Source organism: Borostomias antarcticus (assembly GCF_949987555.1).
Source record: "Borostomias antarcticus genome assembly, chromosome: 11".
NCBI classification, from domain to species: domain Eukaryota; kingdom Metazoa; phylum Chordata; class Actinopteri; order Stomiiformes; family Stomiidae; genus Borostomias; species Borostomias antarcticus.
In genome coordinates, this window is record NC_140244.1 from 1,966,636 (window position 1) to 1,977,850 (window position 11,215).

General features: G+C 45.4%; 1 protein-coding gene across 1 annotated transcript; it reads right to left on the reverse strand.

Annotated features, from left to right (window-relative positions):
* Nucleotides 1-9,574: 9,574 nt before the first annotated feature.
* On the reverse strand, nucleotides 9,575-10,559 carry LOC311315236 (actin, alpha skeletal muscle-like). Its single transcript, XM_084445853.1, has 2 exons — nucleotides 10,420-10,559; nucleotides 9,575-10,277 (listed from the first exon to the last, which is right to left on the reverse strand). The coding sequence occupies exons 1-2, from the start codon at nucleotides 10,555-10,557 to the stop codon at nucleotides 10,173-10,175; spliced, it is 243 nt and encodes an 80-aa protein (XP_084301979.1). The 5' UTR covers nucleotides 10,558-10,559; the 3' UTR covers nucleotides 9,575-10,172.
* Between the last annotated feature and the right edge of the window lie 656 nt (nucleotides 10,560-11,215).

Here is an 11,215-nt window from a genome sequence, read left to right on the forward strand (position 1 = left end):
CGGTGGCGTGTGTGCGTGCGTTTGTTTGTCTGTCCGTTTGTTAGCAGAATAACGCAAAGGCTACTAGACCGATTTTCATGGAATTCAGTGGAAGGGTGTAGCATGGGCCAACTTAGAACCCATTAAATTTCGGAGCGGATCCGAATCACGGGGCAGGTCCACGAGCCCCCCAAACACGGTCGGTCATTCACCTCCATACATTTTTTGGACTTTGGGCGCAAAAGATTCCCCCCATTCAATGTCAATAGGGGGAATTGAAACGGCCATATCTCAACATTGGGAGGTCACAGACACACAGGGTTTAGACTGGCGTTAAGCTCTCGACCTAACGAATGCATCAATACCAAGCACATCCTGCTCCCACACACGTGCGCACAGACCCACAAAATGCATTCATACAAATTGATTGATTGATTGATTGGTCGGTTGATTTATTGGTTGATTGATTGATTGGTTGGTTGGAGGTCAGTGCTTTCTGAGCACCATTCCTAGTTATTATTTGACATCACTAATGAAACATGTTGTACCCCCAAAAAAATGCTTGTTAAAATGCAATGACAAAAGAGCAACGTGTGTGCTACACAGACCGGACCAAACGTTACCATTCGGGTTCTTTTTGCTGCTTTTGGGACAGCGGCAATTTGAGCGGATGACCAATCGCGGTGGATTTGTCACCGGGGGCGGTGTGGGAGGAGTTTCTGGGAGACCAAAAAAATCACAAAAACACATGAATGGAGATGCAATAAACTATGATGATTGCACAATGATGTATTATTTAACAGATCTGCACGCAATAGAAATACTTGGGAGTCTTTGACCGTCCTTAGGGTTCTAGAGGGGTTAATAACTCTAAGCACACACATCTCAAGAATTTGAGCCATGGGCCGAAATTGGAGCAAAGATGACCCTAACTAATAGTGAGGAGGAGGTAAAACAAATGATTAAATTATTTCCCAGAGAGTTGCTAATCGTGTATACCGTACAAACGTGTTACTCTATGTGTGCCTCACCTCTATTCCGAGTGTTGCAGTATTTTAGGCGCTGATCTGACCAATTTTGTTCCAGAAAATGTAGGCCCTCTAGTATCTACTATACATGACGAACAAAATCATGTCAAACAGAGTAAGGTGCAGAGACTGCACAAGCCTCTTTCTTGCAACTTTGATCGCTTCCCCAATCGAGCACCTGACACCTGCCATTGCTGGAATGAAGGATCATGCAAGGGATCCTCTCTTTACGGGGTCATGCCATCTCAGGAGCCAAGCGAATGTGGGTGTAGAGAAACATCAGCCTGCACACGGTCACGGTCTGTCTAAAGCGGCCATTTTGTTGCGTGCAGAATGTTTTTGACCAGTGAAATCCTGGCCGGGATGGTTGAAATGTTCTCTGACACAGCGTCTAACAAAGCTACGCACATGACAACACTCCTACTGCTCACTCTCACACCAAACATAACATGCGTTTGATTCATGATTCATTGAGATGGTAGGTTAGGATGTTTTTCCATGTTCGACATCATAATAACGTAAATGTACTGTATTCTTTTGAGAGTACAGGTTCAAAGGAGCTTCAGAGACACAACACTGAAAATCCTAATTCGGCCCTAATAGCTCTTTGAGATATTCATCATGTACAGGAAACGCAAGCACTTTCCAGATCTTCTTTGGTCAGAAAATTCTGGAATTGGGGCGCCCCGGTAGCTCAGTGGGTTGGGGGCGCTTACCATGTAAAGGCTAGTCCTTACCACAGCGGCGTGGGTTCGAATCCGTCCCACGCCCTTTACTGCATGTCTTCCCCTCTCTCTCTCTCTCTCCCACCTTTCCTGTCCATCATCTACACTGTCCCATCATAATAAAGCAGAAATGCCTTAAAAAATATCTAATAAATAAATCTGGAATTGACTATTGACTATCGACTGCTCAATCAGAGAGTGGTCAGGAACTTAACACCATCTCTGCTCAATCAGAGAGTGGTCAGGAACTTAACACCATCTCTGCTCAATCAGAGAGTGGTCAGGAACTTAACACCATCTCTGCTCAATCAGAGAGTGGTCAGGAACTTAACACCATCTCTGCTCAATCAGAGAGTGGTCAGGAACTTAACAGAACGTGGAACGCGGAACGTGGGCTCCTCTCACCTCCGGGCCGGAGCCGGACCCCGGGCCTCCACAGTTCCGTCTGCTTCGTAATCATTTTCTGTCTGTCGAAAACACAGGAGTAGATCCCCGCGTCCCGCTCCGTCACGCCGAAGATGCGCAGCGAGGAACCTTTCCGGCCCTTCAGAGTGACAGTGAAGCGCTCTTCGTCCACGTCGACCGAGTGAGTAACCCGGGAAGCCTGGGTAATTTGGAGAAGATACTGGAAAGTGGCGGCGCGCTTGTCGGTGCGCTGAATGCGGAACCAGAAGACGGCTTGGAATTCGTGCGAGGACAGTGTATCGCAGGTCAGGGTCACGTTTTCTCCGATCTTGGGGTATCGAACTTCAGACGGGGTCAGGCAGGACGCTGGGGAGGGGGGGAGGAGAGGGAGGTTGAGATTGTGACTGGACGAGGAAGTCATGTACAGTATCTAATAGTGTAGTCGCCATAGATGGATTCTGAAATGATGGGCCCCTGGGCACAAACACGTAAAGGGCCCCCACACCCGTTTCATTTATTGAAATTTTGAATTTGTCCAATGAGACGGCATCCAATTTGAAGATGATTTGAGAAAACTCACAATAAAAGCAGCTTTACCAGTTCGGTTTTGACTCGAGGGACCTCAACTCTGTGGGAAGGACCTGCTTTTTGGATTTCTCCCCAAAAGAGTTGAAGGGCCCATATTGCATGGAGTACTCAGCCCCTCTAAAGTACTATAAACACTCACTTAAAAACAACAGGTATCATTATGGTTTCTTTCTTGTGACGTCTTCAAAGTGAATGTTTAAGCTATTGCTTCAGTTTTTCAGCAGGATTTTTGAGGCTCTGTTATTGAATGAATGACTAAGCCCTTTAACTATGCGACGAGAAATGCAAAGGGCCCCCTGAGCTCTTGGGCCCCTGGGCCGGGGCCCGGTAGGCCCGTTCAGTAATATGTCTGTGGTAGTCACACAAGTCCTTCTTCCGCCTCCCTATTCACGAACAGCATACCCAGATAGCAAGCGGATCTGGGCCATATACAGGCCAGATCTGGCCCTTGTGGCTTAGTTCCGGCCCATATAGGGCCCAGAATTATTACACATCCGCTTGCTATCTGGGTATATAAACCAAGGCTTGGATATTTAGTATATGTTGACCCAAACTTTGCTGTTTACCTTTTTACAGTTCCAACCTGCGCTTCCAACCATAACCAGTATGATGGGCACACTCACATACTAGACACTTCCAGTACAACTGTAATGCGTATGGGATTGTAAAACCATTTGATTCACTGAGGTCAGACAGAAAGAAAACAAAATGTCACCATGAAAGATGACGCACGCAAGCTTTGACAGAAGGATACATACTGTATATATTCTCTATGGTTGTTTTGCAAGAGTGGAAATTTCAAAATGATGTTGCTTGAATGCACAGTCAACTAAAGGTTAGAGGAAGGATTTATCTATAAAGGTGACATTATGAGGCAAGTATTGCGCGACTGCTGTAGGGCCCCCTGTCTGCGCCTAGTGCCTTACGTAATACGTCAAAAGAAAATTCTTAAATATATACATTATGCTAAACTGGAGCTATGTTTAGAATCTTTTTTTAGACCATGTTGTCTGAAATTCCTTTAGATCTTTACAGACTGACTGAAATCAATGACGGCCCTCAAATATAGTTGGACCTATCGTGAACCATATGATATTACTACATGCATACGTTTTACTGCCGTTCATTCAAAAATTAGCTGGAAGAAAAGGAATTGCATCATGTAGTCAAAAGGAGGTCTGTAATTATAGATATCAGACCAGAATAACACTGTGTAAAAAGGAAAAACCTTTAGGTTAAGCCTACTGTTTTCTGTTGCACTATGGCCTGTCATCAATTAATTTCACGTCTCATAGGTCTACAGACAACCCTGGCATCTCTACAAACAGGATGCTACAATATGGCTGTATTGTTCCGAATTTAAGAAAATTAAACAGAAAATGACCTGTAGCCTAACCGCCATTAATCGCTAACCCCAGTACCACAACATAAGTCGACAGAACAGAGTCTCATTCATAGTGTGTGAGAGTGAGAGGCCAGATCATCGGTAGCTTACCTGTGACCCACAGACACGCCACTGTCCAGATTAGCGTCGCTAGGGTCATCTTGGAGGGTCGGTGTGTGTGTGTGTGTGTGTGTGTCTCGGGCTTGAGTTGAAGGTTGTTGAAAGCAGTTTCTTTTCCTCGTCTGAGCCTGTCACCGAGGAGGGGAGGGGACTGCGCTGTCAGGGCCGTCTCCGCCCAGGTGACACCCCTATGAGGCAAGACAGAGCCACCCTCAGGGGCCTATCAGAGATGGGTAGCTCCAACCCTGCTTATGTATCCACAGCTAATGTACACACGCCTGCACACGCACACAATGTATATGCATAAAGTAGATCTCACACACAAATACTCACACACATAATGTGCACACACACACACACACACACACACAATGCATATGCATAAAGTAGATCTCACACACAAATACTCACACACACACACACACACACACACACAATGCATATGCATTAAGTAGATCTCACACACAAATACTCACACACAATGTGCACACACACACACACACACACACACACACACACAATGCATTTGCATAAAGTAGATCTCACACACAAATACTCACACACACACACACACACACACACACACACACATACACACACACACACACACACACGCACACAATGCATATGCATAAAGTAGATCCCACACACAAATACTCACACACACACATAACACACATACACACACACACACACACACAGAAACAAACATTCATAAGCACATTTCAACAAAGAAATGCGCTTAACCTCACCGATACCACAGACATAAGACAAACCCTACTCACATTGAAGATGTGAACGAATGAGAAACTTGCTTTGAATTCTCCGTTTCTCAAGCCCATGTAGGAGATTAAGTACAGTAGTCATGATCGAATCAAAGACTGCAAACCCCGGCTAAAACCTTAGTCCCACTCCAACACTACATTCCAGCTGTATATCCAAATATGACTCCCAACACAAAAAGTAACTGGTGACAGCAGAATAATGTGTCCCTGTATTTGAGCTCTGAAATCCTGAGCAGAATTGGTGTTCGGTAGCTCACCAGGTAAGGCGCGCCCCATATGAAGGCTAGTCCTTCGCGCGGCGGACCAGGGTTCGATTCCCGGCTCGGGTCCTGTGCCGCATGTCCTCCCCTCTCTCTCTCCCACATTTCCTGTCTCTCTACACTGTCCTATAACAATAAAGCTGAAAAGCCCTGAAAAATATCTTTAAAAGACAGAATTGGTGTTCGGAGTCGTCTCTGGTGTTAGATGACGCTGTTAAAATAAGGCCATACGCTGAAAGACCAAGAAATTGAGGGGAAATGTATAATTTTATCATTGCCCAGATAGCAAGCGGATGTGTAATGATTCTTGGCCATATATGGGCCGGAACTAAGCCACAAGGGCCAGATCTGGCCTGTATATGGCCCAGATCCGCTTGCTATCTGGGTGATTTCAACAATTTCCTCTCAGTGATCAATGTGGTAGGCTATCTATCTATTGAGCTTTCTCTAACAGAATGCTATACTGCCACAAGTCTATAGAAACACACGAGAGACAATACTGTCTACGTAGGAGTCTGTAAAAGTAGTGATTCCCTCACACAGCGGGTTCAGAATGAAGAGCTTGTTTTTCCCGTTTCTACGGTCTGGATCACCTCCCTCAGCCCAGGTGTGTGACCTGGAGCTCAGCTGCAGACGCACGGGGCGGCGTGATGTCAACCAGCAGGCCCACAACAACACACACTCACACACACACACTCTCTTTCTCTCTCACACACACACACCTACCAAATACACACTCTCTCTCACACACACACACACACACACACACACACACACACACACACACACACACACACACACACACACACACTCTCTCTTTCTCTCTCTCTCTCACACACACACACACCTACTCTCTCTCACACACACACACACACACCTACCAGATACACACTCTCTCTCTCTCACACACACACACACACACACACACACACACACACACACACTCACACACACACCTACCAGATACACACCTACCAGATACACAACCTACCAGATACACACCTAGAAGATTCACACTCTCTCTCTCACACACACACACACACACACACACACACACACACACACACACACACACACACACACACACACACACACACACACTCACTCACACACACACCTACCAGATACACACCTACCAGATACACAACCTACCAGATACACACCTAGCAGATACAGTCTCACACACACACACTCACTCACACACACACACCTACCAGATACACACCTACCAGATACACAACCTACCAGATACACACCTAGCAGATACACAGATACACACCAGATACACACCAGATACACACCAGATACACACCAGATACACAACCTACCAGATACACACCTACCAGATACACACCTACCAGATACACACCTACCAGATACACACCTACCAGATACACACCAGATACACACCAGATACACACCTACCAGATACACACCAGATACACACCTACCAGATACACACCTACCAGATACACACCAGATACACACCAGATACACACCTACCAGATACACACCTACCAGATACACACCTACCAGATACACACCAGATACACACCTACCAGATACACACCTACCAGCCTATCAGCCTATAAGAGGAAGTGGAAGCAAGGAATGATGGGAAACACTGGTCACTAATGAAGTCTAAACGTCACTCGACTGTTGGATAAACAGAGGGGATCACGATTCATAACATTACCCAGCATCACATGCCTTTAAACACAGCTGCATCACATGCCTTCAAACACAGCTGCATCACATTGCAATGGCGTTCGTCCTATTCTAGACCCTACAGTACCGAAGTGAACCTAACGATGATGATTAGAGCAGGTTTCTGGTTTCATGGTCCACACTAGATCAGTCACTCTTCCGTGATTTATTAGAATTCCAAAGTAAAGTCAAATGCTGGACTGAAGAGAATAAATGGATAGGCTAAATTTTATTCATCATATGCATGTTGTTTACATGAGGCGCGCGACGAGCTTGAAACTACAACCCTGGGATTGAGTGTCTCTCTGCTCTGTCTTAAATGTAATTCATTTGGGTTTTTGGAATGAAATACGACGAAATAGCTAGTTTGGAGTGTGTGTGGGTGAGGTCGGGGGGCTGAGGGGGGCACGTTAAGGCCTAGGTGGGGGTCGTAAACGGGGAGGATGTGGGCGCCGAGCGGCTCTGCGCAGGGCCTAGGGTTCGAGAGAGAGACAGAGTGCGACCACAGGATTCTTTGAAAACAGGAGATCTCAGGGGGCTTCAGAGCACCTCTCTCCCTCTCGCGCTCTCTCCTGTAGGCCCCTGTGAAGGTGAAAGTCTCTCTCTCGCGCTCTCTCTCATGTAGGCCCCTGTGAAGGTGAAAGTCTCTCTCTCGCGCTCTCTCTCATGTAGGCCCCTGTGAAGGTGAAAGTCTCTCTCGAGTCACAGAGCACCGTGCAGGAATGTGTGGTACAGGCACCGAGACTGTTAAGAGCTTACACAAACACCGAATCTAAGTATCTTCAAATCTAGTATTCTTTCTCACTGTGGTCAAAGATGGGCCGCGTCTTTTAACGACTATAACATTTGTAAAGAATGTGACGTTGACCTTTACTCATGGGACAGAGGAGGTTGAATTCAGTCAGATCGATCTTATATAGTACAATGGCAAAAATCGTAGATAGGGTTGTAGGGTTGACCGTACGTACGGCACGATCATGGGGTCTTCACTGGGGACGGATAGATAGATAGATAGATAGATAGATAGATAGATAGATAGATAGATAGATAGATAGATAGATAGATAGATAGATAGATAGATAGATAGATAGATAGATAGATAGATGGATAGATAGATGGATGGATAGATAGATGGATAAATAGATGGATGGATAGATAGATGGATAGATAGATAGATGGATAGATAGATAGATAGATAGATAGATAGATAGATAGATAGATAGATAGATAGATAGATAGATAGATAGATAGATAGATAGATAGATAGATAGATAGATAGATAGAATGAATAGAACAAACCACAATGTCCCCATGGGCACTGGGAATTAGTATATATTCTATCATGACAGAAACGGACCGGTGGACAACGGACTGGATTGCGATGCCTCGTCTAGAATATCTGTGTGGTCTGTATGGCTCTATGTGCTACTAACCCTGTTCTGCCTTCCCTCTCACTAGTGCCTCTCTCTCTCCCTCCTATCTTCTAACCAGGTCCAGTGGATGCCCCACTGTCACCAGCAGACCTCCCGGAGTCCGATAGATACCCCCGTGTCTGCTGTGGATGTCGTAGCATGTCCGTAGAATGTTCTCTCTCCTATGATGCTTTTTAGCCTCTCTTACTCTGAAATGTAATTTAATGTAATGACATTCTCCTAGACCCCTGGGGCATGATTTTATGTAGAACTCTTAACTCTGGTCAGGATATGTGACTAAATCAACAGCTGCAACATTTTGCCCCCCTTCCACTCCTGCCCTTCCTTGGCTGGGGGGACAGTAGTATTGTGTGTGAGAGATTGTGCTATGCATAATCCTGAACACACCCCACAGCAGTCTCTCAGCGGACACAAGCATGTGGTGCCATCTGCTGTCTAAACTAGCCAACTACAGCACTGTGTACGAGGGCGTGGTAGGGTTAGGTCAAATCCATGCCCCTTGCACGTTGGCATCCAAAGACTACCTGCTGTATGCTCCGAGGCATTATGTAGGATTTGTTTGTTCGAAGGTTTGGTGTTGGGATGCCAGCAACGCGACACCGTCTCTCTACACGAACCAGAGAGGGTGGTATCATGTGGAGGCCATTTCCTCCTCAGCTTACAGGCCTAGCAGCCATGTTGTTTGCATTAGTCCCAGCAGTAAGCCTCTGACATACCACTGTCAACCCTAGAAACTCACAACTGATGACCTTTACGATTCCACCACAGCAGAGGGCGAGACATTCTAGAACAGATTCCTGACGGGGTCAGTCTGGAGAGACCCGCTGGTCTGGAGGATGACTCAGATGTCTTCACGGAAGTACAGGCTGTAGTAGTGAGTCTTCACTGTACAGAAACTGAGGCTGAAGTGTACCATACACGAGCTTCAGAATTACATGTATACCTATTTGACTGACAACCAAAAATACAAAGGTATTTCTGTAAATTAGACTTAAGACACCATAATCCTAAATAAGAACTTTAACAACCCCATCTACAGTAGACTACCCACAACCAGCTCCAACAGATAGTTACAAAGGACTCAAGAGGCAGTAAATTCATGTCGGAACACATGTGCACTTTATTGGGATAGTTTAGTCAGTGTACAGGTTGGCCCCACCAGTCTGGCACCCCATGTCACCCTTCACCCAGCCGCCCTTGGATGGAACCTCCTACAGGGAGAGCAGGTCACGCTCGGGTTTTGCATAACAAAAACAAAAAAAATTAAACAGGACCAAGATATTTTTAAGGCTGAAAGTACAAAAAACCCAGACATTGTGAAATAATTTACATACAAGCGATACTACAACCATGTTAAGTATGCTCCAACCACTGGGCAGCCTTCAGAGGCAAATACATGTCTGAACAATGCAGTTAACATTTGGAAATGTGTTTGAACAATATGCAGTTAACAAACATTTGGAATGACTCAAAAGAAAGTCCTCAGATGGAACTGTAGAACCTTGGGGTGCTTTTATTTAGCCAAAAAAATAACAAACATTACCATCACCGTTCCAGTTTTTAGATCCTGAGTCAAGCGCCAAAAATAACTGAAGCCATGCCAATGGGAGACGTCGTCTAGGCTCTGCGCCTGAGTGTGTGTATGAGTGTGTGTGGTTTCTGCGCAGAGCTGAAGTCGTTGTTGGGCGTTTGGTCGGGGGGGGAAAAAAGGAACAGTCTGTTTAGAAGCATTTGCGGTGGACGATGGAGGGGCCGGACTCATCGTACTCCTGCTTGCTGATCCACATCTCCTGGAAGGTGGACAGAGAAGCCAGGATGGCGCCTCCGATCCAGACAGTTCTTGCGCTCTGGTGGGGCAATGATCTGGAGAGGAGAGGAATGAGTTAGTCAAGAATGAAGGAGATTCATAACTTGGTCACTGCAACCTCAAGTATTGAATGGACCAGGTCCACACTAGAGTACAGGGCATTTTAAGTGTAGGTGTCATTTGGACCAGTCAGCTCACCTCTATCTTCATGGTGGAGGGGGCCAGGGCTGTGATCTCCTTCTGCATCCTGTCAGCGATGCCGGGGTACATGGTGGTGCCTCCAGACAGCACAGTGTTGGCGTACAGGTCCTTACGGAGGTCAACGTCGCACTTCATGATGCTGTCCATGGAGATGATTGCAGCCCTGGAACTTGCAGAACATTTCTATGGATAATATGTTCGTATAGCTTAAACACTGTAGGCATGGCGACAAGTAAGAAAAGGGTAAAAATGCAAAATTAGCATTGCCATACGTTTCAATGGGGAGCGCAGTTGCCGAACAAATCGCCATACAGCGAAAACTATAAATCACACAGCTTAGATACTTACATTGTACGAATCAGCACAGTTGTGTGAATGTTTTGATGTATAATATGTGTGTGAGCTTTCAAAACTGTAGGAGTGCCAGCAGTTTACAAAATGTGTGAATATTTTTAAAGCAACTGCTGCCACCACTCTAAAAACATGAAGTTTCTGAACATTCCAAAAGCATTTCAAGCAGTTTCAATGGGACAAAAAAATAGTTTTAAAGTTAAATTTCTAAAAAACTACAAAAAAATATAAAAAATCTGAATGGATCCGTTCAAGAGCTAAACGTCATGAACATTTTAAAGTTTGAATGAAGTTTCTGGCACAAAGTATGAAGAACTAGTTAAGGTTCAAAAAAGTGGGGAGAATAATAATAAAGAAAGATAGAAAGAAAGAAAGAAAGAAAGAAAGAAAGAAATAGTGGGAATATCACAAGTTGTTCTGTTCTTCTGCAAGCTAGCCCACC